The 25,314-nt window shown below is 44.8% G+C and overlaps 1 protein-coding gene across 1 annotated transcript in view; it reads right to left on the bottom strand.

The window, feature by feature from the left end:
* Sh3bgrl2 (SH3 domain binding glutamate rich protein like 2) overlaps nt 1-13,166 on the bottom strand; it is a 55,782-nt gene extending 42,616 nt beyond the window's left edge. The window contains exons 1-3 of the mRNA XM_050124552.1: nt 12,991-13,166; nt 10,307-10,558; nt 6,527-6,887 (exon numbers count right to left, since the gene is read on the bottom strand). Of these exons, the coding sequence (XP_049980509.1) occupies nt 6,527-6,887; nt 10,307-10,558; nt 12,991-13,166 (789 nt within the window). The remainder of the gene's footprint in view (nt 1-6,526; nt 6,888-10,306; nt 10,559-12,990) is intronic.
* Nucleotides 13,167-25,314: the final 12,148 nt, after the last annotated feature.

The raw sequence follows: 25,314 nt of genomic DNA, 5'->3' as shown, positions 1-25,314 counted from the left end.
AGACTAACTTTTGGCATGTGAGTCACTTCCTGATCTCATTTTCAAAACCTACATTTCAAAATGTAATACTTAACATTTCTGTATATGTAATTATCAGTAAATCAGGCCAATTTTTAATTTTAAGCAGAAAGACCTCTTGGTAAATATAGACTTTCTATTCTATCATGTTGTTCTAATCCAAGAAAAGTGTAACTCATTTCAAAACTTTTTATAAATTAAACGTTAAAAAACCTAAATAGGAGCTAGCACTGTGAGGGAGACAGTACAAAGTAGGAAAGAGCTTCTCTGAACACAGAAGAATCTGAGTTTGCAGACAAGAGGAGACAGGCTGATCTCTGGCCCTCCCTGGCCAAGCTAGCCAATCAGTGAGCTCCAAGTTCAGGAAGAGCGCCTCTCCCAAAAAGGAAGGTGAAGAGTGATAAAAACAGACACCCAACATCGACCTGGGGCCTCCACACATGCACACACGCACACTGTGCACACACACACACACACACACACACACACGCACACCACATTCACATGAAGAAATTCCATTTTCTTAGGAGCTCACACCACTTCACAATGGACTCTTGAGTCTTTTTCACGACAGTAGCTCTCCTTTTCTGTGTTTCATTTTAAAAAACAAAACAGAATATCCATGTAGTCTTACATTCTGCCTGAGGTATGGAAACCACCCTGAACTTCATATCACAAATACTTGTCAAGATGTAGCTTACCCAGATGGTTTGAAATGTTGACTCAAAATATCTAAACACAAATGGATAAAAAGAAAAAAAGTCCCTAATTTCACAAAGGAATCCATGTTGGTGATTATACTCATATTGGCAAATTTTAATGTTTTTGTAGAAAGGAGAGAAATGTCAAAATTGGGAAACATTGAAATGTACCAGAAGAACTGAGGTCAGAACTTCCCTTCTGATGGTAATAAATAAAATAAAAAAAAAAAGGTTCACCCCTCCTAGCAGCAAACCCTACACAGACTCCATGCCCATACAATTTGCTATTGAGCTGCTAACTTTAAAGTGAAGAAACCCACCCAGAACCTTTCCAGCTAAGGAGAAAATTCTACTCAGTCTGTGTACTTCAACCCTCAGACTGGACATGGCTCTAGATTCTATTACATGCACCTCAAAGATACTCACATACCAACTTTTGGTACCTGTGAACGTGACCTTATTTGGAAGCCGGATCCTTGCAGATGCTCCTTAGGATGAGGTCACTGGAGTAGGCTTTACTACAATAAGCCTAGCTGGGGGTGGGGGTTCTGAACACCAAAGATGGACACAGACATGCACACAGGGAGAATGCCACATGAACACAAAGGCTATCAGGGCAAGCCAAAACATGCCTACGGTTGCCAGCAGATGATCTCAGATGGTAACACCTGGATCTCCAACCTCCAGCAGCAAGAAGACTCAGACCTATTTCTGAATCCTAAGCCCCGCAGTTCTAGGAAACAAACGCAGTTTCTACTTACCTCCATGCCTTTGGGCCCTCAGGTTATTCCTGCCTCTTCTGATCACTTCTTGCACAACCTCATCCTGAAGCCTGCTCCTCATTCCTCCCCACTGCCCTGCAGCAGCACTGTCTCCGGCCAGGGAACCACTGACCCATAGGGAAGCCCTTTGCGCAGATAAACCTACAAACTGCAGGATGGATGTTAGCTTCCCTGGTGCACACACTCCCTCAAAGTACAATGTAGCCGAGGACAGACACCACAGGGAGAATGGCGCTCTAGAAGCTAAGAGGCCAGCTGTCATCCAGGGCTTGACGACAGGTCAGGGCACCAACTGGACATGATCTGGTTTGAATCAGTTCTCTTCCACCTCTTAATCTGCAACATGGTAATGACTATCCTGCCAGAGGACAGTGACAGTAAGTCAAGCATCCAGAGCCCAAGCGTCTGCTTGCTCCTATCAGAGTCAAGCAACTTAGCAGAGAATCCTGTTACTGTGTGTCACCTCCTGACGTCGCTGCTTCTGAACTCTTTTCTAAGGCTTTCTTACAGAAGAGCTTTACTGAATAAACTCTACAGGGTAGCAACAGCGTGAACTGGTAATTGCATGGTAAAATAATAACCAGTTATGCAGAGCAGCAAGGACATACTGCACAGCTGCAAAGCAATTCAAGTCTGAGTAGCGGTTGTCTGTCCTCCCCCTTCACGCCCACCCTCTCCTTAACACGGGGTGCAGGCCTCAGAGAGCCCTCCACTTCCGGCTTTCCTTCCAATGTTTGAATCTCCTTTGTTTCCAGATGGTGACTGTTCAACATTCCAAGGAGTAGAATACACTGCCCTCTAGCCCATTTCCCCAGTTCATGAAAACAGGCCTCTAGCCACTGTAATGAGTCTTTCTCTGCCCTTCCAGCCAGCTCCCAAATAACGACATGGATTCTTATTAATAATGAAAGCTCAGCCTTAGCGTAGGCTTGTTTCTAACTAGCTCTTATAACTTAAATTAACCCATTTCTACTAATCTACATGCTGCTATGTGGCTTGTGGCTTTTACTTCTCTTCCTGCAAGTCCTCTTTTCTCTGCATCTGGCTGGCGACTCCCACTTTGTTCTTCCCAGAGCTCTCTCTGTCCAGAAGTCCTGCCTACACCTCCTGCCTAGCTTATTGGTCACTGAGCTTTTTATTAAGCCAATCACAGTATCCTTACACAATGTAATAAAATATCACACAACAAGCCACCATCAGTCCCCCTTGAGTGCAGTCTGCATGCTAAGTCTCCAAGCTTGATGAAGACAGCAATGATCTGGGCCATGTCTGACCATCCTAGTATGTAGCACCTAACACCACCTAACTCGGTACTAGGGTTAGGGCTCAGAGGGTAAAAGTGCTTGCTGCACAAGTATGGGGACCTAGGTTTGAACTGCCATACCTTTGTAAAGAGCCAGGGGAGGAAGCCTTGCACACACCGCTAATCCCAGTACTCTGGGCAACAGAGATAGGAGGGATGCTGGTCACCAGCCTAATGCCAAGGTCAATGAAAGACCCTGTCCTAAAGAAATAAGGGGGAGAATGTGGAGCAGGATACCTGATGTCCTCCTCAGGCCTCTGCAGGCCGGTGTGCACATATGCACGTACACATACGGCACACACGTACATACATACACACGGGAAGGAAAGAAAGCCTGGTAGTGTTCAATATTTAAAATAAGCACATGCATCAATCAATCAATGCAGGAATCTGGCTTCCAGTTATATCTCCCTGAACACTGGCTACATAGATGACATTAGGTCAATTCACTTCACCTCTGGGGAAGCTGTGTGGTTGGATTTCACTTGTATTATGTCTAGGTTCCCCTCCAACTCTCAGCAGAGTCACAGAACTTCAGCGAATGGTAAAAGATACCCATGCAAAAGCCCAGCTCTTGCTCTTTGATACATTTTAATCTAAGGCAAGCAGTAAGGGAGTCTTCTAAAACCTCAGACCTGAAGTCCACCCTTGAAGGAGGGTACCCTGCTAAGGACAAAAGATTCTGGGCAGCAGACTAGCTCAAGATACTGAAAACCTCTCCATGAGCACCATGGAGTCTGAATTCACAGGCTTCCTTTGGGTCCTCCAAAGAGGCCCACAGGGGAACCTGCCGCTCACCCCTCCTTCCCAGGCACCTCCACATCCAGCCCGAAAAATCAAAATGGGCTCAGGAAGACTATTCTCCCGCACTCCTCTCCCTGCAGGTTGCCTCCACATGCATATTTTACAATTCCAGCATATTCCCTCCGTATCTTACATCCGGCAAGGCATCCCTCCGCTGCCTGGAATATTTCTGCCTGGCAAATGTTCCCAGGAGGCATGTCCTTGAGCTTCAGGTTATTATTGGAGGGTTGACCTCTCCTAGTGGGCGCCCTCACCTGGTCTGTGCCCTCCTCAAGAACAGAGACCACACCCTCTGTTCTCCTAGGATAGAGATGGGCAGGGCACAGGCAGACCAAACCAAATTCTGTTAAATACATTAATGAAAAAATTAAAGTCACATTAACCTATTTCCCGGACAAAGGTTACTAAGGCCTCGGCTCTCAGGTACACGGGCATAATAAATTAGAAACTTAAATAACATTTCTATGGCTCTATTTTCTTAGAGCTGAATAAAATGCCCTCACTAGAACAGCAACACGGATGGTATAATGTGGTATAATTCTTATTTCCTAGTAACCAGCGGGCTTCGCCTGGAGCTGGGGAGGATGAACAGGCACTCGGCCCTTCATGTTAGTTGTCCCTACTCTAACACGAAGTTCCAATTGGAACTTGAAGCTGAAGTTCCAATGCTCAAGGGAACCAGGAGATAGGAGGATTTTTTTTTTTCCCTAAACAGAATGCTTAAAGATCCTGCCAACTGGGTTTACTGAGCTGGATCTAATTCTGGTCACATTCCTTCCTTGTGATTTAATACATGATGGCTAAAACCAAGCTGACTTGGGAATACTCTGTTTGCCCTTCCATACACTTGCTGGTCACTGATGGGAACAGAATAAATCAGTGCCAACAGTCAACCCGACACTGCCAGAAGGAAAACACAGCGTTCCGAGAAACCCTTAATAGAGTTTAACGTTGTAAGTACCATTAGCCTCCCTACCGAGAGTTCACCTACACACATTTGTTAATAGCCAAAGAAATCAATAGCCTTGCAGATAAGCATAAACTTTATACAATGTAAAATACCAATATCAAAGAAAAACTAGACTGTATATGAAGTCGGAGATAATGCTACAAAATGAGGAGATTCGATGAGTATTTCTGAGACCTGAAAAGAGTAAGTTTTCAAAGAGCAGACTGAAATGAATAATAATTAGTGTTTGCAGGCTGTGTCTGTGTGGTGGTTAGATGTAACCCCCCAATCAACTGAAACCACAGCAGGCCACGGGGATCCAAGACGCTGTAAAAAGCCAAAGTGGAAAACTCCACTTTGAAGCTAACCAATATACTTGCTCAAATGACATAAGCTGTTAGGAGCATTCACCTTTATTTATTCCACTGACAGAATCAAAGCATTTTAACAGTGCGGCACAACCACAGTGCATCAGCATCCTTCATGGTACGGGAGAGGCAGAGCTGGGGCACCGCCGGCCCCTACTACACTAGTCAGGGCACTGCCAACCCCTCTCCTCGATTCAGTTTCCTGTACAAACCATTAAGTCTAAAACCTAAGTCAGTAAATATATATGCACTCATGAGCTTGACGAAAGCAGGATACAGGATGCAGAGCCAGTCTGGATTCAGGATGGCTAAGACAGGTGACTTTCCCAACCCAACCGCAGATCGACACGAGAGCACATCCCTTCAGAAATAATTACTGAAGCAGGCGACTTCATGGTAAGGCCAAAAGCTCTACAATAAGGATTACATTCAAATAAATCTGTCTGGGAGGTACTAAGTGTTTCAGGAGGCTCAGCTTTAACGGGGGAAAAAAAAATCTGTAGAATCACCTATGACTAAGCAATGGCAAAAATAAATAAATAAATAAAATTGGAAATGTGAGGAGTTTGAGGACCACAAATGCCTACACATACAGGTAAGCTAGCATTTTCCATCTATTGTGTCTAGTGAAAATGGGGAGTCCTTGTGGTAAAATAAAAAAAAAAGTGGGGGAGGTTAAATTAAAAGTTTCACTGATTTACAGGGATTTTTCAAGCAGTATTTTAATCTACCTCTACCCCACCTACTTATTTTCTAGGATAATCACTCTGTCTACTGGGCCGGCAACCGGCCAGACTAAACTTTAAACAATCATTCTTGCACTTCCTTCTTTATCTGATTAAGTATCTCACAGAGCAGACTTTTAGAGCGGTAATCTAACTCTTAACTAAGGAAATCAAGACTTAATAATCACGTAGAACGCACGTGCTATGTGCATCTCAGTCATATGCAGTTTTCCTTAAAGTATGACAACTCTAGCAATTTAATTACCCTTAAAAAGAAAAGAAAAAAGAAAACTTCCTAAAAGAATTCAACACTCTACAAGCAGAACAGCTAAAAATAGAAAACACAATTTATAGATTCCTAAAATGAAATTAACCACAGCATGGGGGGGGGGGGAAGAGGACACACGAACACAGGTTTAATTACAAATGTAAAAGTATTTGTAGCACCCTAGGCTAAAAAGCGACAATTAAAACAATTAACTCTAACCTAACAGGACAAGCGTGGTTTACTGTTCTCTTTGCTCAGGTGTAGAACTAAAGAAATGGACTTGCTGGGGACGAGAGGGTGGCGAGCAATTCCTTTAAACGTGTTTCCTTCAGACGCCAGGTCAGCAAATCAAAGTAGTCTAAACTCCCATAAAAAAACCATAAACCGACACAATGTCCCAAGTCGGGAACCTATAAACTCGGGAAAGGGGCCCCTGGAGCCGACAGCTGCGGCAGGGGACTGGCTCCCCTGTTTCCCCCTTGCCAGCTGCTAGCGCAGGCAGTGCGATCCCTGCGCGTCCACCGGGTCCGAGCCTGGCGGTCACCTGCCCGCGCGTCTCCCACGGGCGCACGCGCCGCGCGCGTCTGCCGCGATCCCGCCCCGCTCACCGCCACGAAGCCCGAGGACGAGGCGACGAACACGCGGACCACCATCCTCTCGCTGCACCAGGGGCGGCCACTGACGCGGACGCAGAGGCGGAACGCGGCCGAGGCTACAGCCGACCCGCGACCGTCGGAGAGGACCAGGGCGACGCGTCTAGCACCCGCCGCTCCGCGGATGAAAGCCCAGCGCCTCCGCCGCGGGCTGAGCGGGAGGCGGGGTGGGGCCCGGCGGCCGCGGGACCTGATGGGAGTTGTAGTTTTCGAGGCGCCCAGCGTGACAAGGCTCTGGGGTCCCTCCAGCCCAACCTGCTTCTTGTGTATTAACCGTACCTTAATCGACTTAGGGAGGATCCAGAGGCTTGAGAAGCTACGTGGTGGGAAGTCAGAGTACAAGGGAGAAGCAAATTAAACAAAGGGCTGGGTTCAGAGTCCAAGCTGGGGCTTTGTATGCTGAGGAGCCGGGCGGAGCAGGGAGCTGCTGAGACCCACTGTTTGAAAGCAGCTTTGCCCCAGAGACCTGGGCTGGCTCATGGTTCTAACGTGGTGGAAGTGGGTTGAGCTGTTTTTTATTTTGTTTTGTTTTGTTACCTGCAGTTCAGGAAACTGTGGAAACATGATTTTTTTTTTCTCCTGAAAGTGGTTTTAATGTGTAGGCCAGGCTAGCCTAGAACTCACTATCCTCCTTCTGCCTCCCTAGTACTGGGATTACAAGCAGGCAGCACCACGCCTCATTTGCAAAGGGAATCTCTTAGGTAAATGAAAGAGGCTTTCATCTTTATTCTAAAGACACTGAACATTGGAAACTCAGATGAGAACATGGTATTTTATTTTTCTCAGCAAAACTGTAATTGTAGTAGAAAAAAATAAGTACTGAGAGAAATGAAAATCCCCCTATCGACACTGGGAATCAGAAGCCACCCACCCCAACCCCTACCCTACACAATGGCTTTGGTTCTATGCTCCTACTGATATTTACAGTTGAGCCAAATCTGTGCCTTTTTGAAAATCACTGTGCATTCCAGCGCGGTATCCCAGGAGGATACCGTTAAAGGGAAAGCATTTGTGCAGTGGCTAATAGGTTACGAATAGTTCTTCAGCAGGTTGTTTTTACTTGGCTAATGCCCAAGCCACTCAGTTTTGTGGAAGTGAACCAGTACTGTATTTACCTTCTTCCTTTCATTAGGGGACTTCAGCAGAGCTCTGGGACCATTGTTAATTAATTCTAGAGAGAAGGAAATGGCCTGATAGAAGTCTCCCTCGTTTCCAAGTTTCTGGCACAAATACTTGCCACCTGACAGACCTTTTTTTTTTTAAAGTTTATTAATATTTTGAGTTTCTAACCTTTCTTGTCCCTTATGTTTTAAGCAGTCGTATTTACTTTTATTTATTTGTTTATTTTGTGTGCATACACATCTGTTCAGCACAGCACATTTGTGGAAGTCAGAGGACAACTGTGGGAATCTCTCCTTCCACTATGTGAGCCAGGATTAGTAGCAAGTGTCTTCACCCACTAAACCATCCCACCTGCCCTCCTATTGCTTATCTTAATCCACTTTGTCAAAGACCTTTTTAAATTTCATAGAGTAAGAGAGCATACCATCTTGATTGGGCTTTATTTCTTTTTAATGTCAAAAACATCATATGTAAGTTCTGCGGTAGTTAATTACACGCTGTAAATGTTCTTTAACTCTGCTCTCACAAACATGGAAATGCATGCTTATGAAATATGAAGTAATTTCACACAAGTAGATACATATTTCCTGGATAAGTATGGGTCTTTACAAAAAGGCACTGTTTTCTGCAGTGTGGAATTAGTGCAGCAGTAAAGATGAAAAGCTTAACCAGTGAACTCAGAACCACTCTGAGCAAAATGGATAAAAAAACAACAATTGACTAAGTCATTTCCTCCATCAGCATGTTGGAACTGGGACTGGGAAAGTCAGGCAGCATGAAGTTGTGACAAGGAACTCACAGCTTTGAGAAGCTGTGTTAGTCATCTTCCTGTTATTGTGACCAGTCACCTGGGACAGCTTACCAAGGGGAAGGAGAGGTCAGCAGGTGTGGTGTCGCTGGCCTGTTACCCTACCACTTGGAAGACCAAAGCAGGAGAAGGTGAGGCCACTTCCTTCATGGCCCCAGAAAGCAAAAGAAGAGAAAGGGGTCTGGAATTCAGTGTGCCTCCAAGGTCACGCCCACCGTGACTTAGCTCCCCTCTGTTATGCCTCGTACACCAAAAGTCCCACCAAGTCCTTCTGTTCTTGTAGAGCCTCCGCAGAGCAGAGTGGAGACCAAGCCTTCAGTACGGTGCGTTAGCCTCTGGGAAATGTCCACAATGCTAGCTGTAACTGAAGCCACGTCTGGTTGTCTGGTTCACAAGAACCCAGAGAAGCTAAAGGAGCAAGCCAGTAAGAAGGGGATAGTAAAGCAGACGGGGAAGGACAGATGCTTCAGAAAACCACCCTGGCAGTGCTGTAAGTTAGGGGGTCCTCAACCTACAACCTGTCAAACTGGCCATCTGTCCATTTTACAAATAAAGTTCCATTGGCTCACGTTCCACATATTTTACGGCAGAAAATATGTGGTCCTCCTGGTCTGCGGTTCTCACTGCTTGCCCTTCACAGGGAAAGCTTGCCAGTTCATTTCTGGTTTAGCCTGTTCTGCTATCATTGACTGGAGGGCGATGTCACACCTCTGTCTATATCATAAATTCTCTGACTTGCTTAAGCCTTCACAAATGGCTTTTGTTTTGCACGAAGGCAAGAACCCAAATGATTTCGCACTTAATCTGTAACATTCCAAGGACTATTTGAAGATTTTTGTCATAATAACTCTGGGTTTTTTTTCCTCACCTTGGTTTAAAAAAAAATTGATTTCTAGAAATTATATGCGACACAAAATATATTCTCACTCCAGGAACCAAGTGAGGAAGTAGAGACCCAGAGTTAGAAAACAAACTGGAGGGATGCCTCAGAGCTACTTAGATTCTCATCTGCAGATAGAGCAGCCAGGCAAACCTTGATAACAAGACTCAGTGGGTCAGAGTTGCTGCCCTGTCCAGTTGGGCTTGATCTCGCCCAGAAATGACGCTACACCATCTGCCAAGACCCTTAGCTTTTCAGGGAGAAAACCAGGGGCCCTTTAACTCTATAAGGAAATTGATGGATCCTTTCTCAAAAAGAAATGCTCTTAATGGTGTATCCAAAATCAGAATTAGACTACAAAGAAAGTGATACTATCACAAAAAGTTACCAGAATTTCAACACACATTGGTACGGGTGTGTGCCTCCTCCTAACTGCGCTCAAAGATCACAGAGCTGCCATGGGTTTGAAGTAATAATGGGGAAATTTAAGACATTTACAACAACCTGAAAACATGAAAATATTGTGACTTCTACTGGTAACAAGCCATGAGTGTTGTTACTACAGACTGCTCAGATGCAGGAGACAAGAAACTGGTGACTTTTAGTTAGCAATCGATGACAATACAAAGATGTGATTTTTTTTTCTTTAGTCAGGTTTATGAACCTTCTAATTTCCACTTATAAGGCCCTTAGGCTAGGATGAGAAGAGGCTCCAGGAATCCTAGGTTGAGAAGTACTGGTATCTGCCTGTATTCAAATGTGAGAAGCAAGAGAATTGGGAAGGAACAAGGTGTTGAAAAGCGCGGAGCAAAGCACAATCAGAACGGCATGAAAGGGAGACTACAGTAGCACAGGACCCAGAGAGGTTCAAGTTTCAAAAAGGTGACAATAGCTGATGGGTAGCCAACAGCTAAAGGAAACAGACCGCTGGCAATCACACTCAACTGCCACGTCACGGATGTTTGGGCCGCACCTCTGTTTCAGCCCAGCATGACCTAGTGCAGCTTGAATCCCACTTATGGAATAGATGGCAGGGCTCGACAATATATCCCGGCGTCCCAGGTCCTCCTTCAGGATGTTGCAGGCGGGATGTTGGAAACGTAGAAATGTAATGAAAGCTGTTTGATGCCGTGAGAAGGGAATGAGAAGCCTTGTGTAAGCTGGGGCAATAACACATCTAAAACAATGGACAAGGAGAGGAAGTTGGTCCAGGGTGGAAGCCACTGTGACTAAGAGAGACACGAGCTAAGAGACAGCCATGGCCTCACTTCCACCCTTCATTTGCATGGACCCATGTCTGTCAATTCCTACCCATAAATTGCTGCTGAAATAGTCTGACTTTTCAAAGTCATCTTGATCCTTACTGACGCACTGAGACTAAACCATCTGCCTGTAACTCCACCCTCCTCTGCCTTCATTAGGCACTTACATATGAACACACCCCCACACAGACACACAGACACACACAACTGGAGATAAAACTAATCCCTGAAAATTGATAATTGCTTAAATAGTTCTAGGCAACACAGACTATAGAAATTTCTAGTACTAAATTTTAGTTACTAGTTTACTCTCTTGTAAACAATTGCCATGTTATAATAAACATTACATTTTGCATTTAGGTCCTAGTTGAATTCAGAAACTATTTTTTGATTCTTCAGAAATACGTTAATGGTTTTTCTGAATTCAATTTAACTTCTCATTATTCCAGGCTTATAAGGCCATTTGTGACAATTGCAACAGCAAACGTGTAAGAAGATGTTTATATAGAGACATAATTATAGAAAATCAAAGTGTTGTAGCAATTATCTTTTATTGTTTTCATGAAGTTTTGAAAGACCTACTAGATGAGGATTATGAACATTTGGTGTTAGTGCTTTTTTTTTTTTTTTTTAAATCCAGAGTCTCATATAGCCTGGCTAGTTTCAAAGGGATCCTCTTGTCTCCAGCCTTCCCAGTGTTAGCATGTCAGAAATGCACCACTTTTCCTGTCTTTGTGTGTGTGTGTGTGTGCTTTTTAATACTAGAAGACGTGAGATTATGGAAAGAATAGCAAGGTCTTCTTTTAATTCCTCAACTCTTTCCTAAAACTAAACCCACAGGTAAATTAGAACAAAGAACAATTTGACATCAATTCATCATTCCTTCTCGGTACTTAGCATCTGCCTCTCCCCAATCATTCAGAGGCAGCTTAAACTGCAGGTACCACTGTGCTCTGCCCAATATGCCCTGTTTTGCAGCCAGAGCTTTGGGGTTAAAACAGCATCCTTCAAAGGGAACCCGTTTCTGTACCATGTGGTTGGAATTCCTTTAACACCGAAGTCTGAGGAAGGATTCTTCGGGAGCGTAGCTTACCGGTGCCGAGCAGCTTTGCTCTCACCAGGTGTCACTGAGTCCTTGACAAGATGAAACACTCATTAATGGAAGGCAGGCCATCTGGTGCTAATCTCTCTCTCTTGCAACTCAGACGTATTTGGAAAATTTATTAAATTCTTCAGAGAACAACATAGTAAAAGAAATGCATTGCCGTTGTGTTCAGTTTACCTTCGCTGGAAATAGATCACTTTCAAAAGCCCACTCAATTTTGAATCTCTCCGTTAGCAACCCATCAGACTCCTCCCTTCAGCAAGTTTGAATAACATTTTTCAGGTCTGGAAAAATGTTAATAGTGTTTCTGCTTTCTTATCTAAAATGTGAGCCGTCTGCGATTCCCTTGAAGAGAATCTTTGTAATACGGGCAAACGTTTCCAGCAGAAAAGTCAAAGTTTGAGTGTTTCTAAGGCCCCCAGTGTCTGCTCCCTTCTGTCTGCTGTTAGGAGTAGCTCAGGTGGGTGTGTACGCGTGCCTGTGAGTCAAGGTCAGGGGAAGGCCAGTGCTGGAGAGGACATTTTTCAGTACTGAGTAGCAACCTGTCACTCTTAAAGATTTCTTTGTTTCCCTCTGTTTCCCTCAGTCCATCTCTGCTCCACATCATTTGACTTGGCCAAACCTGACAAACTTCCAGCAACAGTAGTGACACTGAGTCACTTCATTCGAAGAGGTAACAACATGCACAGGAAGATGCAAAGAGCAGGACTTTACTGCTCATGTCTCTGCAGCCTGGAAGGGTCCAATTAAAGCATCAGGAGGTTCGGTGTCCAGTGAAGGCCTGTTTCCTGCCTCATAATGCGGTTCTGTCACTTGGGCCTCATAAAAAAGGGCTTATTAGCTGCCCAAACAAAACTATTACTACCACTTGCTCCTCTTCCTTTTCTTCCTCCTCTTCCTCTTCTTTTTCTTCTGCCAGTCAGGAGAGTAGACAGTCCACTGGTGATGTCCTTGCTCCATCCGAGACTGACTTCTGGCCCCCCTATGCATGGGCACAGGCTTTAATTTAATCTGCACTTTAACCGCCCGTTTCCAAACACAGTCACCTCCAAAGTGCTGCAAGTGGAGAATTCCAACCTGTGAATTAGGGGGCGGGGACACAACTCTCCCCATTACAGTGAGTGTGTAAGATGAGTTTACAGTGAGTGTTTAAGATGAGTTAGCGATTAGAGGTTCCCTGAGTCCGTTCTTTGTGTCTATAGTGAAGTGCCTGACGCTGGGTCATTTTCAGGAAAAGATCACAGGTCTGAGTTCCACAGCATCCATTGCGCCAGCTCTGCTAAGACCCCTTGGAGGTTGGCACCATAGTAGCAGAAGATGGAGCAGGAGAATTCATGGTAAAACGGGCCCCGAAGAGGCAGGTCTTCCAGGATCCCTTCATAACACACGCCCCCAAGAACTCTACCACTGAGCGACATTCCCAGCCTAGTCTCCCAACAGTCCGTCCCTCAATACTGCCTCCCTGAAATCTAGCACATGAATCCTTGGAGGAGAACCCAGCCCGGCAAGCCAGAGCGATGTGGCGCTAACACGGGTTGTCTTTAAGACCAGCACAGACTCTGAGTTCAGCTGCTTTTGTTGCCTTTTTAAATCTTTTGCGAGGATCATTGTTTACAGCTCTATGACTATGATCCTGAGAGAGCTACAGACTCTCATCACATGTCAATTTCTTTCACTGTAATAAAACAATAAACCGATACTTCCCAATTAAAAAAATGAAACACCCTAAAAAATAAAATAAAATAAAACCCAAAGTCCGCATTAAACTCCTAGCGAGGGTGCAAGGGGACACAGCAGGATGAGGAGGGGGGGGGAGGAGTTGTGCGCTGTAGGCTTCGGAGGAGAGCATGGGAAAGTCGCGGAGCGCTGATAAACATGCCCTGAATGTCATTCTGTGGAATAGGAAACATTTGCTTTGAAAACGGGCATTTCGGCTTCATCGAACTTCCAAACACCAGGGAAATTCTGTGGGTCTTCGTCTGCTTTTGAAGTTGCCTTAAAGATAGCTTGACAGGAAAAAGTTTTGCACTTGTGTCTGCTAGAGGCCACGTCAAAGCCCCAGCCCTCATCCATTTCATGTAAATAGAGCACAGCCCTGTGGTTAAAAAGTGGGGGGAGAGCAGAGCAGAGGCAGCTGGGTCCTATCTGTCCTCATCTCCTCCAAGGGTAAGTGGGCCTGGCAGGCAGCATCCTGGAGGCCTCGGCTGTACCTGGCATTTCCTGCTCAGCCCATCTGGAAAGCTTTAGCTGGAGTCCAAACCTCAGAGGTCTGAGGGGACAAGAGAGGGTAAATAAAAGTCTAAGGCCCACAGCAAAGTGGTACAAGCTGAGCTGCTTTGTTGAGAGACTAGTAAGGGTACTGAACTGCTGAGCATTGGTGCAATATCAAAGGGACAGGCATGTGCTGCTAAAAACACACATAAACGTGAAAAAGAAAGAAGAAAAGGTGGGAGGGAGGGGAGGCAGAAGGAAGGAAAGAAGGAAGGAAGGAAGGAAGGAAGGAAGGAAGGAAGGAAGGAAGGAAGGAAGGAAAGAAATTAATGATGGAAAACAAAGATTTAAGGGTATTTTCTATGTGTAATCTATGCGAACGTCAGGAAGAAGGGCAGATAAGGGGATTTGGTGACCCTAAGTCTGTCTGTGAGCTGCTGGCGTGAGCTTTAGATTGAATGAGGAAGAGTTAGTTGTAACAGGGGCAACAGGTACATAAAATGAAGCTGCCTTGGTTAAAATGCTTCTGATGATCTCTGGTTTGGGTCATCAAAGTGGTCTATCACTGTCCTCAATTGGGTAGAGCAATCTAGTTACTGTGAGGTGATCACTTCTGTTCTAGGAACCTGTCTCTCCAGCAGAGAAAATTTCCCTCATTGTAGGCATGTTCTGTCTTATAAGGCTTCAGAGTTTTTGCAATCTAAGGTTTGTATCAATTTTTTTTTTTTTTTTTTTTTTTTTTTTTTAGTTTTTGAGACAGGGTTTTGTAGGAGCAGTGGGCTGCATCCTGCCACCTGTATAGCTTTACTCGAAATAATTACACAGAAACTGTATTCATTTAAACACTGCCTGGCCCATTAGTTTCAGCCTCTTATTGGCTAATTCTCACATCTTGCTTTAACCCATATTTAGTAATCTGTGTAGCACCACAAAGTGGTGGCTTACCAGGAAAGATCCTAACCTGCATCTGTCTCAGGTCGGAGAATCATGGAGTCTGCTCAACTCTGCTTTCTTTCTCCCACAATTCTGTTCTGTCTTCCCCACCTACCTATGTTCTGACCTATCAGGCCAAGCAGTTTTCTTTATTAATTAACCAATGAAAGCAACAGATAGGTAGAAGATCCTCCTACATCAGGGTTTCTCTGTGTAGTCTTTGTAATGATCTGTCCTGTCCCTTTAAGAGACAAGCCCCTACCCCATCTACCACTAAGGCGGATCTTCCTTCTGCTTCCATCTGAGTCCCTTCCTTCCCCCATCTCAGAAGCAGCTTCTGTCTTTTTCCCTTCTCCCCACTTCTCCCCTTCCCCCCTATGTTTCTCTTTTGCTCTCCCTGACTCTCTCTCTGTTCTTCTTCCTTCTTCCCTTTCCCTTCCCCCCTTCCCTTCCATAACACACTAAATAAATATCCAGCCTCAGTCTGCATGGCATGCCTATCCATCTGTCTCTCACCCATTGTGGGCTGTGGCTCCTTGTGGGACTGGCTGCCCCACCAAGGTCTCTCACCCACCTTGAGGCTCCCTGCCTGGACCAGCCTGCCATTTATTTTTGACATTACCTGGGACTAGCTCTGTAGACCAGGCTGGGTTTAATTACAGAGATATTTCTGCCTCTGCCTTTGCTTCCTGAGTACTGGAATTAAAGGCTTATGCCACCACTGCCCTGTAGTAGAACTCTTGGCACCTTCAGCACCAAAAGGAAATGACACAAGGAAGGTAAACAGGTCTTCTGTTCCCTAATAAAAGGTTTCTCAGATGATACAGTAAGCCAGATCAAGCCAAATTTAAAAAGTGTAACAATGGGTTTATTTGAGCAAAGCAACTCTCAGGTGATTCTCCAGTCTCAGAGATTGAGGGTGAAGACACACACTGGAACTAAAGCGGGGAGATTCTATAGGTTTTAGGCAAGGAGTAATAATGTATCCTGTATCCACAAACCAAAGCTGGGTTTGTGTCCAAGTATGGCCAAAACCTGAACATTCTAGGAGGGGAATTGGGTGACTGGCAACTTTAGGGGAGGAATCTGCTATAGCATCCAAGAATGTAGAACTGGATTTTTTGGTGCCTTCACTCTGTTAGGAGATTCTCTGACAGGGTGGGATTTGGAAGACAGGAACTGGGGTTTCTCTGACAAGTGCAGGAGTGAGTTGAAGGTTCCAACTGAACAGTAGGTACTACCTGTATTTCAGGATATTTGATCATACTGCAAACCCTTGAGTTTGTGTTAATTAAATTAAACCTTGGATCAGGAGGCAGAGCCAGCAACTAGTTAAGAGGGTCAGAGAGTCAGTAGGTTCCCCGAAGACAGCTGCCCAGGAAGTAGTGTAGGACACAGCCACAACAAGCTCAATAGAAGTCTCAGTAGTTATCCCTAAGGCAATACCTGGTTGCAAGAAAGATCACAAACTGAACTACCCAGGCACCACTGAGGAACAGACCATCCAAAGGAAATTCCTAACATTCCAACTGTCGGAGATAGGATCACCTGCCAGCACACACCTATTGCTTTTCACCAGGACACCCGTAGACATAAGTCAGCCAGTCAGGATTAAACACATCACCGCGAACTCTACTAATGTAGCTTTTCTGGGTTTTGCCTTTAAATCCTGCTCTCTAGAAGGGTGGGGTACCTCCTCTTGCTTCTATGCTGACGAGGTCCCTGTTGGCTTGTATATGTGCATGATAATAAACCTTGCTTTTGCATTTCACTGAGCAGGTCTCCCTGGTAGCCTTTTGGGGTTCCCACAGACTGGCACAACAGTAGTAGAGAGGGACCTTGTCATTTTTGGTTTGGGGCAGTGGAAATACACTCTTGCTGGGTCTCCCAGCAAAAAAAGGAAGGAAGGTCATCTGGTTACTTCCCAGCAACTTTAAGCTAGCAGGTTTTCACCCTGACATCTGCCTCCCTAGTCTTTATTGGGAAAATAGAATGATAGAGTCTTGGTTAAAAACTACATTTGGCTGCAGAGGCAAAGACAGTTCCTGCCAAACCTTGGCCTGAGCAGCAGGCCTGTGATTGTGAAGCCGACATCAGGAGCTGAAACAGCAGTAGGTTTAAAGCATGCCTGTTTTAAAATGGATGTACCTTGGTGATTGACAAGGCCCAAATCTGTTCAGAGTAATGCAAGAAGGGATCTGATCTGAAACAAAGAAGACACACAGAAATGAAGACATCCATGCCAGGTTTTCTTCCTGCTTTGGTTGCCATGTGGGCCCAAGGGAGGCGTCAGTGGCTTATAGCAGAAGCAGCTTATTAGTTTCTATTATAATCCATGATGAAAATTTTCAGGGGTGAAGTTTCAAGGTGTCTATTACATGTGGTAAAAAAAAATGAACTTAATAGTGAATACAAACGTACCAAAGAATCAAAAATGACACAATACCAATGATTATTGAATCAAAGCATTATTTTCATAATCAAACATCAAGGGAAAATTCACATGCAAAACAGAGTCAGAGATGCTATCTGGCTCCTAGAAAATAGATAGTCTATGCATTTTTTTTTCTTTTCTGAATCATGGAGCAGAGCTCCCCAGAGTGACAAGGTAGCAAGTGAGGGGTTCTAGGGATGTGGAGATCATCTTCTCTAACTTCAGAATGCAGCCTGGGAGGAGAGCTGGTCCCTGAACACAAAGGTCGTTAAAGAATCAGGCCCTGCCTTCTTGAGGCTTTGTTCTTCTTCCCAGGAGACTGAACTCCAGAACGAGAAAGACACAGATGCAAAGCTTTCTGTGCATCATGGGCGAGGCAATTAATGTCATTGAGATGTGTCCTTGTGGTCAGTTAACAAGGATAGTAAGCGATTCTCACATAGCCATGATGAGAATGCAGTGAGAAAAACATGTACTGAGGACTCCGAGGAGATTTGCCATGCTGCCTGGCCTTATTACTGGCCCCCAGAGCCTCTGCATCCTCCCTGTATTTTTCTGCCTCTGTGGCTTTTCCTCCAGATAACCGTTTCTGCATCCTTCTCACTGGAGTGTTCAGAGGAATGCCATGTAAATGATCAGGCTTCTCGTGGGTTCTTCTGACTCTGTCATCTGATAGGAGCCATGTGGGACCATTCTGCTGAGGAAAAAAATGTCACCAGCAGCTGTTCAGGGCCCTGCTGCCTTCCAAGCACAGCAGAAGGAGGTGGCTACAGCCTGCATTATCATCAAATAAAACCCCAAGAAATCAGGGGCAATTAGAAAACAGCTTTTTTTCTATACAAATATAAAACATCAGAAAATATATACCCAGAAAAAAAAATGACATTTAGTATACTGTGAGCTACAACCCACACAGGAAGAGCCAAAGGCTTCCGAAGTTAAAAATAATTTGTCAAATGTTTAATGAGTGTCAGGAACTAGACTAGGCACTCCGCTGGAGCATCTGCACTTAATCCTGATGACACCCCTTCGAGGGAGACCTTTCCGCTCACAAGACAATCTGAAACATAAACAGATTGGGAAGGTTTCCGAAGATGACGGCACACTTCTGTGTGTGAGTCAGGGTGTGTAGGTGGCATAATAACCAGGCTAGCTTAATATGAAACAGCAAATTTTAATGAAGGAATAGCTTACAACACCAGGGATCCAGCGATGAGCAGGAGATACAAAAAAGAGAGACCAGCGAGGCTCACACCGCCAGATTTATATGTAAACATTAGCCCGAGGTGAACACTCCCCCCCATTGGGTGGAGCTTCCCCTACAAGGGTGTCTCAGTGCAGAGCGTGTTTGTCCTCACGTTCATAGCCTCATTCTCCACAAGTCTCCTTCAGTGCCTCTCTCCACTGTACCTTGTTACCTCTCTTCCTTGAAATTGCCTGTTTTCTCTACCTGTTACGGTTCTACCCAACACAGAGGTTCTCCGCCTTCCTAATGCTGTGACCCTTTAATACAGTTCCTCATGTTGTAGTGACCCCAATCATAAAACTATCTTCATTGTTGTTTTATAACCTTAATTTCGGTACTGTTGTGAATTGTAATGGAATATTTCATATGCAGATGGTCTTAGGTGGGCTCTATGAAAGGGTCATTTGACCCCAAAAGGCACCTTGACCCACTGGTTGAGATCCACTAGCCTAAACTATGTCAAGTCAGCTGCCAGACTGTCTTCCATACTTGACTCAACTGTCACTTTGAGTAATCTTCCTAGGTTCATCAAGTTGATTTAAATATTTTTTCTTGTGGCACCCTAAATGTCCAAGCTGAATCTGTGTCAGTATTTATTGCATCATAAATTATTGGACTGGGATTTCCTTTAGTATCGATATTAGACTCAATTATCTTTGTATGTCTGACCTCATTCATTCCCCTACAGCATTAGGTCTATAAAGCAGATGGAGGGGGATGGATGAATGGATGGATGATGAATGGATGGGTGGATGGATGGATGGGAGAATGAAGGCTACCCTGTAGTGGGGAGCTGCAGGCTGCGTTCCTGCCGCCTGGCTCCCGGCCGCCTGGCTAGCTTATGCCCTGAAATAACAACACACAAACTATTCATTTAAACACTGCTTGGCCCATTAGTTCTAGCCTCTTAATGGCTAATTCTCACATCTTGCCTAACCCATATTTAGTAATCTGTGTAGCACTAGTCTTACCAGGAAAGATTCAGCATGTCTGACCTGGTGGCTTGCTTCATCGCATCTGCCCTGGAGAGCAGAGGCATGGCATCTGCCTAACTTCCCTACTTCCCTTCTTCACATCATTCTGTTCTGTTTACTCCACCCACCTATGTTCTAACCTATCAGGCCAAGCAGTTTCTTTCCTTTTTTTTTTTTTTTTTGGTTTTTCCAGACAGGGTTTCTCTGTGGTTTTGGAGCCTGTCCTGGAACTAGCTCTTGTAGACCAGACTGGTCTCGAACTCACAGAGATCCGCCTGCCTCTGCCTCCCGAGTGCTGGGATTAAAGGCATGCACCACCACCACCCAGCAGTTTCTTTATTAATTAACCAATGAAATCAACAGATTGATATATGACACTCCCACATCATTACCCTGTCTTTCACCTTCTGATAACATGAGTTGGGGAAGAGATGACCACTAGCAGCAATGGTCTGAATAACTATAAACTACCAATTGGTCAGTTTGGTGCCATCAAATGCTATCTATTCCAAGGAGGCTTATTTAATGTTTTGCTGCTGAATCCAATAACTGAGCCATGCCATGAAAGTCAATGAACAGAAGACCTCAGTCCTAGTCCTTGCTTTCCCTCGCTTTTCTCTATAACTGATTCCTGTGTGACCCTGGACAAGTTATTTGAATTGTGATCTGGATAGTACTTTGTAAACTTGGACCCAACGTAATGGGTCAAAGCAAATACTAAATTATTAATTAGAATACTCAACAAACAAGGGCCCATGAGAGAGCTCAGCAGGTCAAAGTTCCTGACACCAAGCCTGGTCACCTGAGTTTGACCCCTGGGACCCCATGATGGAAGAAGGCAACTTGAATCTAGAAGTTGTTCTCTGACTTCCATAGGCACTATCTGGGATATGTGTCCTCCACCTTCATACACACAAAATAAATAAAAATGCACTTTTTCTTTAAAAAAAAAAGGATAAACAACAAGCCAGAGAATATAAAGAAATTAGGGTTGGATCTTGGCATGTGGCGGGGTCATCTGCAGATGTTTTTCTTACTGTGGATCATAGTGGAAAAACTTAAAACACTTAAGAATCTTCCAGCTCAAAAAGTCAAGATGTGTAGAATGTTTGCAGCTCCTCTTTTCAAATTTGAAGTTGAAAGTGAGCAGGAAAGGATGCTTTAAAGGAAAAAGCATCCCCACTAACGTCTAGCAACTTCAGATTCTGCGGAGGCCATTGTGCAGTATTTCCTCAAGACTTCATCACAGGGCAGTGACAGACACCGACCTCACTTCCCCTCATCAGTCACACTTTCCAGGGTGACACGGTATCTAGTTCAGAATCTTCACGTGCTGGGGTTGTAGGAGGCCCTACAGGGCCTCGGTCAATGAGCCCTGTTAGCAGAGGTCTCTTGACAGTTGTAGCACATCTTTCAAGGCAAGAAGAAAAGGACCCATCGGGCGACGGGAAAGGGGCAAGGGGAGGAAAAAAAGGACCATGGGGCGATGAGGGAAGGGTAAGGGGAGGAGAAGAGGAGGTAGGGTGGTGGCTTAGTCAGTGCAGCGCTTGCCACACCAGTATGAGGACCTGAGTCTGGATTCCCATCACGCACAGAGACCCAGGACTATGATCTCAGCAGTGGGGTGGCAGAGACAGAGGGAGCTCTCTGACTTCCCTGCCTGCCAGCCAGCTCAGCCAAAATTGGCATGTTCTGGGTCCAGAGACCAAGCCTGGCTCAAGTAAGTAAATAAGGTGGAGAGTGTTTGAGGAAGTGAGCCAGCATCAGCCTCTCTCTCCACACGCGTGCACCCCCACCCTCACCACACATACACAAAGACAGGGAGGAGACAGAGCATGGAGAGGGAAAAGAAGTGTGTGTGGGGGAGGTGCAAAAGGGAAGAGGACGAGTTAATATTTCTTTCTCCAAATCATGCTATGATTCTGTGGATTTTCCATTCCCACTGTGTTCCATGAGATATCTAGTTCTCCTTAAAGCTCCAATTATTATAGACTAATAGTGTGATACTAAAATGCACTGAAACGAAGTGTTAGCGGTTCTGCTAAGGTCCTGCATTTGATTCTCATAGGAAAGACAAGTTCAAATCTTAGCTCTCCATAATCCGAGGAGCATCCAGGGAGTGTTGTTTAGCACATTTCGTGTACCTGCTTGCTCCCAAAAGCCCTGCTTCCTAATACAGTGAGTTGGTGGATGGCTTCAACAGGCCACGCAAGTTTTGCGGGAACATGAGTATTCAGTCCACATGCTCTAGGAGCCCCACAGTGGGGAAGTCTGGAGACTCCACACCTTCCATGTGCTCCTCATACAATCCAGGCACGAAGGTCCTGAAGGTGTGCCTATGAGGAGCATCCTACAGTGATCCTCTTGAGGCATGGCCCTTCCTCACAGCAGGACCACAGCAGAATCCACTGTGCACTTTGTCCCTCTGGATAAAGACCCAGGAAACTCTAACCCAGGAAAGGACAGCTCTTTTTGATTGGGTAGCTCTCTCTCCCATGTCCCCCAGTCTTCTGACTGTACTTACGGCGACTCTCTTCCAAGGATTTGGATGCCCATCGTGTCCTGTGTATCCCTGCAGCAACAATGAAGCAAGAGTCTTGGGAGGGCACAGAGAATGGTTACAGAGGAAAAGCATAGCCTACAAAGCTGGAGCTGCACTCGATCACAGCATCACATGTGCATGGGGCACCTTCCCTGGGTACCACAGCAGTCTCCTGCCCTCTCTCACTCTGGTGCCCACTTCCTTTCATACTCCACCTTTCTGGAGCCAAAACCCAGGTAAGCAAGGACCCTGCTTCACATCACTTAAATATTCTAAATGGTGTTTTGTTTTGTTTTGTCTTATTCCAGGAGTAACTGCAGGTAGGGGTTCCAAAGTCCTTGCAAACATTGTCTCAAGTTTACACAAGAGCCTGATCTCTGGGGACAAATATTGTCAGATGTGGAGAATGATTTAGCCGCTTCTCCACACAGTTTGCCTGAAATATACCCAGAAAGTAAAGGCTGTAAAATATATGATAAACAACTGGAAATAGTTGAAAATGAGCCTGTTACCCAGTATAAAAGAGCTGCTGCCCCTTTTCTTATAATTTTTCAAGCATTTTAAGAATGAAGCGTTGATATTTGAACAGACAGATTTTGGATATGAAGTTTGAGGCTGGGATATGAATGAAGCAGAATTTCAAAACTCTCCTTTTTTCTGAACCACAGATTGCTTTCATTTCTGGCTCTGAAAGTCTCAGTCTGCCTTTGTCTTTCATCAGCTGTATGGCGCTTGCTTTGGTGGCTAACTGGCCCTGATGAGGTACCCACCCCCACTTCTCAGTTAGACACACTGACTGTCCACCAGTCTGGGCAGTTGCGCTTTAAATGTCTCCCATAGGCACATGTGTTAGAGCCTTGTTTCCCAGCCTGAGGAGGTGGTACAAGATTGAAGAACAGAATCTAGAGAAGCCATTATGTTATTGTGGACAAAACCTTGAATGGGGTAAAGGATCCTGGCCTCATCCTCTTTCTCTTTTATACTTTCTGGCCATGAGGCGAGTGTCTCCACAAAAGCTCCCACCATGCTGGCTGCCTTGCTGGAACAACAGGGCTGACGACTGATAAACTGAAACTTCTAGAACTAGGAGCTAAAGTTAACCTTTCCTCCCCAGAATTTGATTGTCTCAGGTGCGTTTGCAATGACAGAAAGCATAATCACAGTCAATTACAAGAGCCAGCAATGAGATATCCCTTGAGGTCTATCTATGCGCCTTGGTGGTCAGGAAGGATGTCAGCAGGTGGGATTAGCCAGTGTCTGCTAAGCTCATAGAATCAGTAATGCCCAGAATTTCTCATTCCGTGACAAGACAAATTCTAGTTCAATACATTTTGGGCATGGTTGGAGGATTTGTGCAGCAAATGTGCAATACTGAGCAAAGGGGACTTTTCTGAAGCCAGGTAGATTTTGAGCAGCCTCTTCCTGCTTTCTGATGGATTTTGTGAGCTCAAAAAATTGGAACTGATTTTATCCTAGGTAGTTCTTAGGAAGTTTGTTGCCAAAACATCTTAGGGATGCTGGTTAGTTTTGTCAACTTGACAGAAGCTAGAGCTATCTGGGAACAGGAACCTCAATTAAGAAAACACCTCCATCAGATTACCTGTGGGCAAGTCTGTAGGCTATTGTTATTATATTATTGCTACTATTATTATTAATGATTGATGTGGGAGAGCTCGGTCTTGGTAAGTTAGTGCTGTCCTCAGCAGGTGTTCCTGAATTATGTATCAAAGCAGGTTTGGCAAACCACGAGGAATAAGCAAGAAAGCGGTGTTCCTCTGTCTTCTCCGCTTCAGCTCCTTCCACCAGGATCCTGCCTCGAGATTCTGCCCCACTTCTATCAGTGATGGAGTGTGACCTGGGATTTGTAAGTTCAAGTAAAACCTGTCCTCCAAAAGTTGCTTTAGATCATGGTGTTTTGTCACAGCAATAGAAACCCTTACGACATCAAGTTTCAGGAGGAAGACCGATAAGAATGATTTCTGCATTGTGCAATGGTCTCCATTACGCAGGAGCTTGGATTTCACGGCATCACCACTGGAAGTAGGCTCCAATGGCCATCTTTTCTCTCAAAACATACTTCCCACCCACTTACTAGCAGATCCCTGATCTACTGGGCGTATCCAGGTAAAGGTGGGGCTGGAGAATAACATCAGCATGGGGAATATTGGCAGAAGTCACTATATGCTATAAATAGGAAAATATGGTTTAGCAGAGCACACTTGTATGCTCTTTCCCCAAGGTGGTGTTATAAAATTCCAGGTCTCACTTTGTCTAACTCTGTGAGTTTATGATGTTATGTTTTTGTCGGGCATTTCTCAGGCATGTTCTGTGCCTATACTAAATCCTACAGAGAATCAAAGATGCAAAATGGTGCAATTCATTGTTTAAATACTGTGTACATGTGATATGCAAGTGTGTGTGTGTGTGTGTGTGTGTGTGTCTGACTAGTGTGTATAGTGTTCATGTGTGTGAGGGAGCATCTACATTCCATGGCAAGAGTGCAGAGGTCAGATGACAACCTTTGGGTGTCAGGCCTTGCTTTTCCATTTTAAGACAAGGTCTCCAGACTAGAGAGCTGGCCTGTAAGCATCAAGGGATTCTCATATTTCTGTCTCCCACTCCCCCATGGATACACTGAGAGCACAGAGACTTTTGCTATTACACCTGGCTTTTCTGTGGGTTCTGAGAATCTGAACTCAGGTCATCGGGCTTTTGTGGCAAGTGATGACACCCACTGAGGCATCTCCTTGGTAAAATGCTTCACATTTTGATAGATGAGAATACTGAGGTTCTGAAGTCACGGAACCCATCTGGACTCTCCATAAATTTGTGTATCACCACGAGGCTGTGGCTTACTGGGTAAAGTTTTTGCATCTGTCTTCAGCAGGACTACATGTCTTCTCATTGACTCTGCCTTCTTTCTCCCAGCATTCAGTTTAGTTTTCTAAATTTCTAATCTGTGATGATACACAGATTTATGGAGATGGGCTAATTTAAGATATGAGTTATCCAGAAATAAGCTTAAGCAGTATGGCCAAACAGTATTGCAAATAATATGGTTTCTGTGTGATTATTTCAGGGCTGAGCAGCCAGGAACAAACAAGAGGCCTCCTACAAGAATGTAGAAAATGCCATGCTAAGCTATCTCAGGAGTGACTTGTCTTGCATGAAATGAAGTCCAGCCCTTTTGATTCAATCCTTGCTGAACACAAGGATAATTTATCTT

Source organism: Alexandromys fortis, unplaced genomic scaffold (genome assembly GCF_014885135.2).
Source record: "Alexandromys fortis isolate MF-2015 unplaced genomic scaffold, M_Fortis_MF-2015_v1.1 scaffold_22, whole genome shotgun sequence".
Classification (NCBI taxonomy): domain Eukaryota; kingdom Metazoa; phylum Chordata; class Mammalia; order Rodentia; family Cricetidae; genus Alexandromys; species Alexandromys fortis.
The sequence above is the reverse complement of the archived record's forward strand: the minus strand, read 5'-3'. Positions and strand labels throughout refer to the sequence as shown.